The sequence below is a fragment of the Malus domestica genome, chromosome 15 (genome assembly GCF_042453785.1).
Source record: "Malus domestica chromosome 15, GDT2T_hap1".
Classification (NCBI taxonomy): domain Eukaryota; kingdom Viridiplantae; phylum Streptophyta; class Magnoliopsida; order Rosales; family Rosaceae; genus Malus; species Malus domestica.
Window position 1 is genome coordinate 10274401 of NC_091675.1, and position 14703 is coordinate 10289103.

Sequence of the window (14703 nt, forward strand, 5' to 3'; positions counted from 1 at the left end):
TCGAAGCCAAACTTACTTGAAATGGGTACCATCGTGATCGTATGGTCTTCAGGATTACGATGGTACTCTTAAATCCGTCGTTGGTAGAAGTTTAGGGTGGTTTTGGAGTTTGTCCGTGTGAGTTCGAAGGAGAGGGAGAGAGACAGAGAATGAGAGATTGTGAGGGAGGAGAGAGAGAGACAGGGTACGGGAAATAGGGAGGGATTTGAGGTGTGTGGTCCTACCTAACCCCAAATCACAAAATTCCATCTCCAAATAACTTAGGAACATATATGTCACCAATATAATTCACATATCTTAATCACGTTTAAGGGCAATTCCGTCAATTTACAATCACGAGTGTAAAACTTTGGGACGGGCTGTGACAATCTACCCACCTTATAAAATTTCGTCCTCGAAATTTCATACAATCATAATCCACCAATACTCATAAAATGTCCTCGGGTAAATCTCTCTTATCCGATTCTCTTTCTCCGAATGATTTTCTTCACAAAACTTTTACCCCTTACACTGCCTTAATTCTCAGTACATTCTTTTTCCAATCCAAAGTCGTCATTAGCTCCTTACTAATTAGATCCAGTTTAATTCTCAATAGTTACACTAGAATCCCATGTGACAAATCTGCCACCTAGTGACAACGCATCGAACACAAAATACATTATGTGCCTTAGCCAATTCTGAAGGCATCACAAACTTGTATGCAACTTTATCGATTCCTTTAGTGATCAAAACAGTCTGATGTATATAAACTTATTTTGTCTTTTTTTCCAAATCTCACCATTTCTGTTCGTGGTGAAATTTCCAAAATATCGAATCATGAAACACATCATGCACTTACGACAACTCTGGAAGCCATTCAATTCTATAATCAACTTCACCAACCTTTCGATGATCACGCTAAGTCCGATTCATTTAGGATTTAACTTGCCTTCCTTTCCAACCCGAATTATACTTTTCTATGGTGAACACTTCGAAAATATAAAACCATTTACCTTATTACTTTTGGAATATTGCAGAAGTTGAACAGTGAACTTCGTCCAATATTTGCTTGCTTTAAATCCTCAACATTAGGCACATACTTTTTGTTTTCTTGTATCCACATACCATTTGATTCACGAATCATGTACTCATTCTTTTTCCCTTCTTTCTCTACCTTGGTTAATTCTTAAATTTCCTCGTCAAACATTTAAGTTTCGAGTACGACCTTACCAAACAGGCCTAACTTGAAATTTAACAAGTATAACTTCTTCTCGATCTTACATTCTTAATTTTTCTTCCGTTGGTTCTCAATCCACAAGATGATACTCTTGGCAAGCGTACCAAGCATTAATTCTTACTGGAGTCTTCTCATCAAGTGCTTCAGCTACAACAATTCACGATCACCCTGATCGTACAATCATAATCACTAAGTAATTCAATCCACCTTTGTTGCCTCATATCAAAATCCTTCCGAGTAAACAAATATTGGAGACTCTTTTGATTTGTAAAATCTTGCCTTCTTATCAACATATAATGTCTCCATAACTTCACAGCAAGGATGATAATCGTGACTTCCAAATCACCAGTAGGGTAATTCATCTCATGAGGTTCCATTTGTCATGAAACATATGCAATCACCCTAACATTTGCATTAACATGCATCCAATACCATTCAAGAAACATCACTAAAAATTTATGATTACCACTATTCTCTGGGATTACTAAAATACGTGCATGAGTGAAGAAATACTTCAGTTGTTGAATCCTTTGCTCACAATTTCCTTCCCACTCATACATAACTCTTTTTCTCAACAGTCTCGTCAATGACAAAGCAATGACTGAAAAATCTTTCACAACCATCCAAGATAGCCTGGTAAGTTAAGAAATTCCAAATCTCAATTACGACTCGTGGTTGTTCCAAATTCTCAATTTCTGCTATCCTTTAAGGATTCACTTGAATACCTTAAGAATATATAACAATTCTCAGAATGCCACTTGATTCATTTAACTTTAGCCTTTGCTAAACTTAGCATACAACCAACGTTCTCTCAATCTTTGCTTCATCGACTTAATACATTTACATGCTCTGCTCTGGCTTAGAGTATACCAGAATATCGTCAATGAAAAATGATATCAATCTATCACGACATTCGTGGAATACTTCATCCATAAACTCCTAAAACAGCATGAGTTTTCTTATAGCATCACCAAAGCTCATAAAAGATCATAATAAATCCAGAAAACCATCTTATGATCAATGTCGCTCAAAATCTTCAATTGGTAATAACCAGACCTCAATCAATCTTTGAAATTACACAAACATCTCTGAGCTTATCAACTAAACATCAGTACACTATCATGGATAACGGTTCTCGATCGTTACCAATTCCATTGTCTATAATCAATGGATAGCCTTAAAAATCCATTTTCTTCCTCACCAACGAACTGGGGTTCCCCCAAAGCGTTGTACTAGGTTGAATAAAACTTTTATCAACCAATTCTTTCAACTGAATTTCCAATTCCCTTAACTCATCCTGAACCAATCTCCAATATAAATTTATACCTGGCAACAATTCAATAGTGAACCTCATATCTCTGCCTGAAGGCAATCCAGGTATACTTTCAAGGAAGACATCAAGAAAAGTCTAACCCCTTTTTCATTTTTTCACACTTCTCCGAGCAACATCCTTTAGTACCACATGAACTAAGTATTTTTGGGCAGCCTTTCAAAACAATCTCTTTGCTTTCACAGCATAAATAATGGCTGAACTCACTTCACTTTGCATGCCCACTCATTAAGGTAACCTCTGATCATCCAGATCGATGGAAAGTGACTGGTTTCCCGTAACAATCCATCTAGTCACAATTATAACCAACCAATCTAATGGAACAGAATTAACTGATACAATACATACTCTATTACTACTAAGCATTCTAAATAAGTACAACACTAACATAAAATAACCTACCGGTTTGCTTGCTTAACGAATCCACGAATGAGTTATTAATATTACGGTCTGCAGCCCGCAATACTGATAAATCATCGTTGTCTCGATAAGTAGGCAACCACTCTCAAAGATATAACATTACTATTTTGTCACTCAATACAAAATACATACACTCGTCTCTACTACATTTATTTACTACTCTCTAGGTAATAACATACATAATAAGAAATATATCAGCCGAAGTCAACTAGAATGACCAATACGGCTGATTCAACTCTTATCTCAATAATACGTCAGCCGGATCCACTCCGCGTGGTCGGTACGGCCGAGCCTATAACTCACCAATTTCTCATGCGTCAGCCAGATCCATCTCTCATGGTCTGTACGGCTGAACATATAACTCATCAAATCTCTCTGTACCCACGGTCAATCCGACCAAACTACTAAGTTCATAAACTTGCTGAATCGACACTACGATGTCATAGAAAACTGTTGGGTACAACTGATTCTAGGGACGATTCACAATTCTGTGTCCCCTCTGTTCACATAAACACATTCATTAATTTCACACTTCCCAAAGTGTTAATTTTGTACCTGCTGCACAAAGTACATTTCCTTTACTCGAGACACCTTGTCTCAAATATCTGGGATTACCAGTATATCCATCACTTTTACTCTGACCAGCGACATTAAAACCTCAGCTGGAAGAATTAACTCTAGCTTCACTTCTTTCGAAGCTCTGAATCTTTCTATATCCTTGATAAGACGAATCATTAACTTTATCGTCTTCTTTTAATTCCCATTCATTTCTTATTCTTCTTTATTCTCGTTGATCATGTTCTCAGAGTCCTCAAGACTCAACAGCATCTCGTATATTCCTGGTAAGAAGTATAATGGATAGTGGTCACCCAAAATACCACTTCCCTTTTTGCCACCCAGCTTAAAACAACATAACACCTCCACCAAATTAACAACCATATCTGGATGGAACGAGGCAAGTCTGAAAACTTTCTATAATATCCCTCGATCATCACCTTCCTTGTCTCATATTTGTAAACTCTTGTTTACTACCATCGATAAATGCCGGAGGGATAAACTTTTCCTTAAACAAGTCCTTAAACAATTTTAAATCGGTTGTTCCTCCTGTGACAACACATCATACTCCTGTTTCCACCAGGATACAAATTCATACCCAAAACCAGGTAGTCGTCTCGACCCCCTGTCAGAAGGAAATTTCCTTTGACTTGCATAATCTGAAACATCTTTTCCAAATGGTTAAACCGTTACTTCGCTCTCTCAGGTTCATCATTTCATAAGGTGATTCAAGTTCAACTCATTACCCATCTTAAAATGTCCCTTTAGACAATAGACTGAATCACCATAGTAATAGTTTCCCCTAAACCGCTAAATCAGGGAGACTAAGTTCCTCTAACTACGTGGCTTGCTACGAGGCGGTGTAGTTCTGACAGAATTCACTAGAACTTCTCAAGATGTCCAAGATTGCAACCATGCTCTGATACCAACTGACACACCCCGTCCCGAAGGAGGGCATGCTGGCCGTCACGTGAGAGTGACGTAACCATTTGCACAGTACGGAAGCTTTAAGATACAATTTATAAGTTGATACACCCGAAGGTGAGTCCTAATTTTGTCCAATCTGTCAGAACACCGTCGAATTCCTCGTAGTCACCACACCTTTGTGATTCCTGAACCTGGAGGGGCGCAAAACCAAAATTGAGTGGGTCAGTAAAACAATTCTTTTCCAAATCCAAACATTTCTCAAAACGTTGTAACCCCTCTCCGTAAAACCTGTATACTTTCCCAGAAATGTAAAATATAAATATACATATATATTCTCAAACTTCATTTTTACTATCTCAACATTTTTCTTTATCAATCATGCCATGCCATGTCTAATTCAACAGTTAAGTATGGATGCATCAACAATAATCATATCAGGTGCAAGAAAGTAATCAACCGGAGGCCCTCTAATAGCCATGTACGGTTGAACCTAGAGCTCAAAATCTATCACTCTCACTCTGCCGGAGTCACCTCTGTGACCTGTCCGGCCTTCTGCACACAAGTTACGCTCTAGTGCTTTCTCATCAATCATCTGTGCACATAATCTAAGGTCACCCACCAGTCGAAATCTCACTAACACTCTTCGACTGGCCCGTCGCACCCACTCCGCGTGGACTGTGCGACCAGCATCTACTTGGATCCAAGGCGAGCGTGCGATGCGGTGAATACTATAAGCACTAAACCATGGTGCAGGATTTGAGCTCAATATACATTAACATCATCATATCAGTATTTAAATACTCACCTGATACTCACCTGTGCGTCCGCCGCACCATTCATTCATATGCATCATATCTCAATTTCATACTTTTCATATCATTTCATGCATGGCAATTCGATTCACATTTCTATATACTTTTCATATACTTTTATGCATGGCATCTCAATTCACATTTCAATATACTTTTCATATAATTTTATACATTGCATTTAAAGCATACTTTCATTCAATTTCAATTTCTGGGAAAACGTCAAGTATATATATATACGGAAAACAAAACTGCCCACTCACAGATTACATCGACGTCTCGTAAGTCCCTGAGCATCCCTTGGCCATGCCCGATGCCCGCATAAACCTCACCTATACAAAGTAACCAATTTGACGTTATTTAACGCCTAACCCAAATCTTAGTTAATAACTCCTCATATATTGCTCAAATTGGGTATATGAATATACCACCGTGACCTACACAACCTCAGGATCATCCCCATATTTTTAAAATAATTTTTGGAGTCCTCACGCGCCCCCACGCGCCTGACGTGGCACGGACCTACGCGCCCCCACGCGCAGCCACGTGCCAAGCACACTGACGGTGTCAATTGACGCCGTCAGGAATATTCCGTTAAAACCCCGGAATATTCCGTTAAACTTAACCTTTTTCCGTTACTGCCGTTAGGATATTCCGTTAAATATAACGGAATATTCTCCATTCTTCTCCGGCGGTCCTTCGCCGGACTCCGGTCGCCGGAAAACTGGAAAAACTTTAAACTCACTATTCTCCTTCGTTTTTCGTCCAAATGTTTCGTACCTTATACCAAAATGAAGCCCTAAACACCTACTATCACGTTGGACTGGTTTTAAGGCCTAAAAACAACGAGATCATACCTTTCCAATAATTCCAAAATTCGGCCAAACTCGAACCAAGTGATCCCGACGTCCAATTCATGCCAACGAAGCACTCCGAGCTTCCTTGGGACTTCCTTAAGCTCACTGTGAGCTTGGTTTCACCTAAAACAAGGTCAATTCGAAGATCATGAACAATGCTCTTCACGGGAACTTTGAAACTAGGGTTTTTCGAAGCCAAACTTACTTGAAATGGGTACCATCGTGATCGTATGGTCTTCAGGATTATGATGGTACTCTTAAATCCGTCGTTGGTAGAAGTTTAGGGTGGTTTTGGAGTTTGTCCGTGTGAGTTCGAAGGAGAGGGAGAGAGACAGAGAATGAGAGATTGTGAGGGAGGAGAGAGAGAGACAGGGTACGGGAAATAGGGAGGGATTTGAGGTGTGTGGTCCTACCTAACCCCAAATCACAAAATTCCATCTCCAAATAACTTAGGAACATATATGTCACCAATATAATTCACATATCTTAATCACGTTTAAAGGCAATTCCATCAATTTACAATCACGAGTGTAAAACTTTGGGACGGGCTGTGACATATGTAACCTCTTTCTACACCTAACTTATTCTCTACACCCATATTATTTGCAATTAAAGAATTAACATCTCTTCAAACCCAAATTTATTAACTAAACTATCCTTCCAAACCCAATTCAAAGTGTAAAATTATCTTTACACCCATTTATAAAATAAAATCTCAAATAAAATTGGATCTAACAGAAAAAAAAAACCCTTATAGCTAACTAGCTTGAATTTGGGTACATATAAAAATGTTCTATCTATTATTGGCTTATTGAAAGTTAATAATTTGAAAAAATGATCAGTTTTTCACTTGAACTGTTCCAAAATTTTCTTGAAAGTTCCCTTCTCCACAATTCGAAGCTCAAGAGGCCAGATCGAATCGCTTCTCCTCGAGACCACTAGCCATGATCCAAAAATGTTGCATCCATTTCTCTACAACATTCACTGAGAACTCTCTCTTCAACTTATCCTTTGGATCTCCTAGTATATTATGTAGTGACCTGGTTTTGGGAAATCAAATTTGCATGGCTTGTGAAATCGATTAGCTCGGCTTTTGACTTGCTCAATAGTTCAGATCCTTTATGGACCACCATTTGAAGGTTCTTTTAAGTGTTTTTGTCTATGTTTACTATCAGTATTGTAGTGTTTTGTAAAAATGGTGATAGAGTTTGATTATTAGGGGTGAGTTTATTGATAAATTTTAATTTTAATGTTAATTTCATCTTGTACTTGATGGTAATTATGCAACAGGTAAAAAAGATAAATTTAATTTATAATTTAAGTTGGACGTTAAAAAATGTTATGCGGGTTAGGGTTTAGGGTTCAAATAAATTTTTTCATAATAAAATGGGTACGACAATGGCATATAGCCCGGTTGAGAAATGACAATTGACAGGGCGGGATTCGGGAAGAAGGGGCTGAGGACTTGCAGCTGAGAAAGCACGCCATCGTTCTTTGTTTCACATTCGAGAGAGACAATTCCCACAAATCAGATGCATCTCGTCTCGTCAAAGCATCAAACCGCACACTAGGAGTAGCGTAGCAATTCCATCAACAATTCCCAATTCCCAATTCTTCTTGTTCCGAGTCGAATAAAAAAGAAAGAAATTTCGAGGTTTTGGGTTTCGATTTAGGTAATTGGGAATTCTTGTATGTAGAATGAGTGTCGCTCCGGCTCCGGCTCCGGCTCCGGCTCCGGCTCCCTCTTCCACTCGCAATCCCACCAATTTGGCATTTTTGCCTTGCGCCTACTACTCCTTCCACTCCGTGCTACTCCTCTGAATTCATAGCTCCAAATTATCACCCTCCCCCTCCAAAAAAAAAAAATAAAAATAAAAATTTACCAAGCCAATGTACTCGAGCAATTTGAAGGGCTTCATCTTGGCCGTCGTCTCGAGCGCCTTCATTGGCTCCAGCTTCATCATCAAGAAGAAGGGTCTCATCCGGGCCAGCGTCAACGGCCCTGCTGCCAGTATGTTCTTTCAATTTATTTATGTTTCTCAAGGCATTTTCTTTTTTATATTTATGATGATTTGACTGTGTCTGATTGTTAATTTTCCTTGTTTTTTCGCTTTCGTTGCTAATGTATAAAAGGTGTGGGAGGATATGGGTATCTGAAGGAGTCTCTATGGTGGATAGGAATGGTAACAAGTAAGTTTTCCTTGCTCCTTGTTCAGTTGTTCTGCTTAATTTAATTAATTATAAGGCTCTGTTATGATGATTTGAAGAAATTCAAGATTTTTATGACCTGGGATATGCAATGCTATTCGAAATTTCATTTAGATTGCGGTTAAGTTTTATTCCCACTATTTCATTTCAGTTGGAAAATTTGACCCTTTCTTTTATTCAATTCATTTCTCCGCTGCTAGACGGGGTTGGATGTTGAATATTGCATGTTGATGATCATCGTAATTTTGGACAATTGACAGTGGTTATTGGAGAGATGGCCAATTTGGTAGCATACGTTTACGCACCTGCTGTCCTTGTAACACCACTAGGTGCATTGAGTATTATTGTTAGGTACATTCCGTTTCCCAATTCTATTGCATATCTGATTGTACCTATGTTTTTGTACGTTTCAATCGTCAAACCATATTTCTGACAATTTCAACCGTGGATGAATATGCGTAGTGCTGTTTTAGCGCATTTTTTGTTAAAGGAGAAACTCCAGAAAATGGGAATGTTGGGGTGTCTTTTATGTATAGTGGGTTCAACTGAGATTGTACTCCATTCACCTGAAGAGCAATCTCTCAGTTCGGTCCAAGAAATCTGGGAATTAGCAATACAACCTGGTATGCTCCTAAAAGGTTACTAACTAATGGCTGCTTATTTCTTCTCCTTCTTCTTCTCTTCTAATTGTTCGCTTTCTTGCCTTCAGCATTTCTTTTGTATACAGCCTCGGTGGTAGCTGTGACATTAGTACTGATGTTGTACTGTGCTCCCCGCCATGGCCAAACCAATATACTGATTTATATAGGAATCTGCTCTATAATAGGATCATTAACAGTGAGTTATTCTAGCATTCTTGCCAAATTTTAGTTAAGATATAACGATTTCATCAATTTTTGGTTTCTTCACCATGCACAAAAAATTACATTACTTCACTTTTAAAGTAACATTGGCTTGCCCATTTGATTAATTATCCCTATTGCAGGTTATGAGTGTAAAAGCAATTGGGATTGCAATAAAACTCACATTTGAGGGTACAAACCAGCTAAAATACTTCCAAACATGGATTTTTGGAATGGTTGCAGTTACCTGTATCATCACTCAATTAAATTATCTAAACATGGTCCGTATCTTGTTATGCTCTATTACATTGCATCATGGCAGCTCTGTGTCCTTGTCATTTCTATTTTTGGAATGGTTGCAGTTACCTATATCATCACTCAATAAAACTCACATTAGAGGGCACAAACCACCTAATATACTTCCAAACATGGATTTTTGGAATGGTTCCAGTTACCTGTATCATCACTCAATTGAATTATCTAAACATGGTCCTGTCTTGGTATGCTCTATTACATTGCATCATGGCAGCTTTGTGTCCTTTTCATTTCTGTTTCTTTTTTTTTTGTTTTTTTTAATGATTATGTGTGTGTATCTATGTATATGTGTTTCTTTTATCATGAAGGGTTGAGCCCAAAATTTGTGAGGTAAATCGTGGGCTATAAGGTTTGTTGTGGACCTGGGGGTGGGGTGGGGTAGGCAGAGCTTGTGGCTTAGGGTTTAGAACTTGGGTTTTGGGTTGAGCCTAAAATTTGTGAGCTAAACCCTGGGCTATAAGGATTAACCAATGCTATTATTACTTTTTAATTGGGGTTTTTTGTGTGAAAAAAGTGGGCCATTGTGATTGCTTCTAAATGTGGTTGCATGCTTGTAATTTGTTAGTCTTTGTGCGGACTATTTATCATGTTTAGGCCCTTAATCAATGGGTTTTTAAATTTTTACTAAACCTTGGGATGCAAACTGTTTATTTATAGATTGTTGAAGGATGAGGGTTTTGGATCTTAAGCTACCATTGTACATGAACTAGAATAACGGAAGATCACCCTGAGGTTTAATGCATTTAAAATAAACTTTGCACCTTCATAAGTCAAAGTACGACTGCTTGATGCTTGAATTTTATAACACAAACATCCCCTGTTAACATACTGTTAGCTAACCAACGTCAGTTACAGAATATTTGCAAAAGACACATATGTTTTGTGTGGAAGGAAGAAGGAAGTCTTGGGGAGAGGTGTGCTGTGGTAGCTGTGTTTTGGGTAGTTTGATTGGAAAGAATTAGGAGGATATTTGATAATTAAGGGGAGAGGGTGAGATGATGTGGGATACATTTTGTTTTTGAACAGCCCTTTGGACAAATTGGAGAGTTCTTTTAAGAGGGGGAGGTTATGTTATTGTTGTGTGATTTCACCAGAAGACTGCTAGAATTTTGGCTCTGTGTACAGTGCACATCTCGTTCTTTGCATTGAACTTTTACATATGAATTCAATAAAATCTTTGTTTCACATTCTCATAAAAGAAAAGTAGTCTGAGCAGAAATTATCTGTATCAGATTGGTAATAAATGAAATCTGTCCCCCCTCCAACTGAACATGAACTTCATCTAATATTTTCTTTTTGTGTAAGCATGTGAATGCATTAAGTGCTGCATTCATCACCTGTATAAACCACTTGCATATCTTTTCTGTTTTGGTCATAAATGTGTAACTTTTTAGCTGGTTTTCACTCTCTTGTGGTTGCAGGCGTTGGATACTTTCAACACAGCAATTGTTTCTCCGATCTATTATGCTATGTTCACATCTTTTACAATGCTTGCCAGTGCAATAATGTTTAAGGTATCATCACGTCAACATGGTGTGTTTTTGTATTTGTGTTTGTGTGTGAGCAAGAGAGAGAGAGAGACTAACCATTATGTTATAAATCTAAAATGTATACCCTTTTGGTAGGATTATTCGGGTCAAAGTGTGAGCAGCATAGCATCAGAACTTTGTGGTTTCATCACTGTGTTATCTGGGACTGTTATATTGCATAGTACAAGAGAGCCAGATCCACCTTTAATTACAGGTTTGTATCTTGTGTATCCGATTGCATGTCTATTCGGAGATTCTTAAGTGTTAACTAGGCACTGACCTGTAATTTGAAGCTTAGTGCAGTACTGCTATTGTTTAACGTATGATGCAGAGCCTTATCCTATTAGTTGACAATTACCTCCGAAAATTTTCCCCTTTATTTTCTGTCTGAGTTTAAATGTTGAAATCTGGAACCAAATAGTGTAAGATCTATTGAAGTGTTCAACCTAAAAGCTTTAGCTGTTAAGCTGAGAGACCAAATAGGTATGTATAGCTTTGTTAAATGCTTATCCCAACCAATATGGGACTCGTACTCAATAAGATCCATACTCAGGGTCAGGATTCGTTTTCCCCAGTGTTTCAGAGTTGAGAGACTTATGTTTGCAGGACTATACCACCAGTCCATAGGGTTATTGGCATCCTGTGGGGTAGTTTCCTTAGATTTTAAGGAATGGCCCTTCCATGGTTTGGTATTGCTGTGCTTTGAAAAAAAGTTGCTGTGAGAATAAGCGGCTGTGCTGTGAGAATAAGCGGCTGTGAAATAAATCAGCAGAGTGTTTGGTAAACTTTTTTGTAAAAGTGCTTTTGGAAAAAAAAAAGTCTGATGGTTGGTTTTTTCATTAAAGGAGCACTGTAGCTCCGTGTGCTTTGAAAAAAAGCCAGTTTTCCAAAGCTGCAAATAGCAGCTTCAACTTTTTCCTTTGATTTCAGCTTATTCTCACAGCAGCTTCCAAAATAAGCCTTTTTTTTTTCAGTTTACCAAACACCTAAAACCCTCACAGCTTTTTTTCATGGGTGCTTTTTTTTTGAGCACCTCACTCCCAAACTAGGGCTTCCTCTAATTGGGATGCTGTTGTTATTCAGTTTTGTTCTTATGGTGTTTTAGACTTTTAGTTGGCTTCTATTCCGTTGTTTCTTTAGGTAGGTAAATGTTCATGGTATTCCTTGTCACCTGTGTGCACATTCTTTCTCTTTTTGTTAATTTTGTTTCTTATCAAAAAATATTTATTGGGTTATTGACTCAATAATAGAGGTCTTAATATATACGGTTTGTTAACCATTATTTATGAGATGGTAGTATATAACCAGCAGGGTCTAGTAGCTCAAATGGGAAGGCCAAAGTGTAGTGGTTTACCAGAGTAATATGTTGAAATCCATCAGGGCATCAATGCACGCAAACCATACTTGAGAACAACAACGATTTTGATTGTGATGGTGAAATGGTTAGGATTGTCATGCACATCTTTAAAGTAAAATGTGCAGTGTTGCACCATCATGCAAGAATATGAGTCCTGGATGAATTCTTTGCATTTGAGTTGAAATTTTGCAGGCTTCAATTCCATATGCAGTAGTCTGCATTTTGTAAAACAATGTTTACATTTCTCTTGAAACTTGCAGATTTGTACACACCATTATCTCCGAAAGTATCATGGTACATACAAAGCAACGGGGAATGGAAGCAGAAGGATGAGGATGGCTCAACCCCTAATTTCCTCACAGTTCTTCGGCAAGACTACTTCAAGTAATGGAATAAGCTTCCGACATTGAGTTCTTGGTTGCATCTCATGACTTGAGTGTGAAATGGTCACCTCAATTCATCACTTTTTTTCCAGCTTGAAAACCGTAGGTATGCTGGGATTGTAAAAATGCTCTGGCATGACTCTAAAGTAAAATCAAGTAGATATGTTTTGCCAATATTTTTTCGGCTTTCTATTCAAATTTTGAGCAGTGTGTTGTGCAGTTGTCAATAGCCATAGTTTTAGGAGCGACTTCTTCATTCATTCGTTCTCTCACCGCACGAGATTTTAGTTTCAGTCCTTGTAGAGAGCCAGACAGATCCATCTCCAGTTTATAGCTTGTAATTTGATTTTATTGGCCGATGTAGCGGCTTGATGGTTGAAGTAGCAGCTTGATGTTCCTTCTAAATGATCATTTTACAACCATGAGACTAATGCAAAAGCTGCATTAAATGTTTGTATCAGCTTTAACCTTGTGTTTAATACTAGTTGAGGATATTATTCTGTAGACAACATCGGAAAATTTGTAAGAATAGCCAAAATACTATTCTTGTATAGAAATTTTAGCCAACATATGAATGATCATTTGAGCCAAAAGTTGATATGGAAGCCACAGTTCTTTTCTATATTTTCCCTTCTACATTCGTCTAAGCTCTCTTCCTTAATCCAACGGCCATGGAGACACGTCTACAGACGTTTTTCTCTTAAGTCTTCTAGACCGAAAGAAACACTAGGAATAAATCACACATTGGTAAAATTGGACCTCGTCAGATTTTAGAACCAACATTAGTACTTTAGTTACAATTATCATAAATTAAAAAAGTTTGGATAAAATTTGTGTTTAATAAAAAAGGCTAAAATTCCATATAGATCCACCTACACTTAAGGACTTAGACGGACCAGCTAAAATCATCATTGTGATGTTCCGGTCCAATAACACAATGTCATTTGAAGTGAGAATTACACGTCTTGGGTTCGATTCTTGGAATGGTCAGCGGAAGGCTGAAATGCCTTTATGAGTCTTTCTGGCCCTCGGAAAAATGAATTGCCGTAGTGAAGCCATCAGTCGGTCCCCCAAGTTGGTAAGAACCCCCACACGCCAACAGCTAGGTTCTCCGATCGTAAACCCTACTCTCAACGTATCTATTAAATGATAATTCTTTCCCCACCAACACCGGGTCTCTCCCACCTCTTGACCAATCAATTTTCAATTCCTGAAACCCGAATTGTTCCCATTTTGTGTTATTATGCAATAAAGGGTTTCTATTTGAATTTCGTATGTTCTTTGTGATATTTGTATTAAAAAAAACTTTGCAGAGAACAATCGCAGTAGGAGGGAGTTTTGCCATGGCATAAAACAAATACACAAGTAAATTTCAAGATTATACTACACTTGTGTATTTGTAAGATTAGAGGGTGATTTGCTGGAATAAAATCACCATTCTTGTTAGACGTGTTTAGTAGGGGGATGTTGTGCGTATGATTCGAACTCTTACATTGTGAGGTGAAGTTGGATGCATCCATAGATATAAAAAGTTATAGTATATCATGTCCCCCAGTTTTGTGACAAACTTTCTTTAATGTCACTTAAGGTCTAGTGATATTATTCTTCACTTGTAAGTGAGAGGTCTTAGGTTTGATTCTCGCCAAAGGCGAATTTGAACCACATTATTGCTAGCCCATTGTGAAGTTAAACACACCTCTTTCCCCTTAGTGTAGATAATATCATTTGTTCAAAAAAAAAAAGAACTTTCTTTAATCACAAGGACAAGAAATAGCGGCAGTATTGTAAATACATTAAAGTTTGGTGGCACCGAAAACTATTTCTTCATAAAAATTTTATTATGAAGAAACTTTAACCTAATAACTATACTATCATTGTGCCCCAAAACTCCAACTTAATAATTTGTTACGTTCCATTATTTTTTTACTTATTATTATTGGAAGTGATGTACTGGA

At 37.8% G+C, this 14703-nt stretch overlaps 1 protein-coding gene and 1 long non-coding RNA gene across 3 annotated transcripts; one reads left to right on the top strand and one right to left on the bottom strand.

The window, feature by feature from the left end:
- Positions 1 to 4418: 4418 nt before the first annotated feature.
- LOC139192247 (uncharacterized) lies at positions 4419 to 5591 on the bottom strand. Its single transcript, XR_011576268.1, has 2 exons — positions 5521 to 5591; positions 4419 to 4639 (listed from the first exon to the last, which is right to left on the bottom strand). It is a non-coding gene; the product is annotated as an uncharacterized lncRNA (long non-coding RNA).
- A 1868-nt stretch (positions 5592 to 7459) lies between these two features.
- Positions 7460 to 13208, top strand: LOC103456298 (probable magnesium transporter NIPA6). 2 transcript variants are annotated; one of them, XM_008395992.4, is made up of 9 exons: positions 7460 to 8125; positions 8248 to 8304; positions 8583 to 8673; positions 8785 to 8945; positions 9032 to 9159; positions 9308 to 9445; positions 10901 to 10993; positions 11105 to 11222; positions 12626 to 13208. In XM_008395992.4, the coding sequence occupies exons 1-9, from the start codon at positions 8005 to 8007 to the stop codon at positions 12751 to 12753; spliced, it is 1035 nt and encodes a 344-aa protein (XP_008394214.1). In that variant the 5' UTR covers positions 7460 to 8004; the 3' UTR covers positions 12754 to 13208. The 2 variants fall into 2 exon arrangements, with proteins under 2 accessions (XP_008394214.1, XP_008394215.1); XM_008395993.4 differs by lacking the exon at positions 9308 to 9445 and having other exon boundaries at positions 7501 to 8125.
- Positions 13209 to 14703: the final 1495 nt, after the last annotated feature.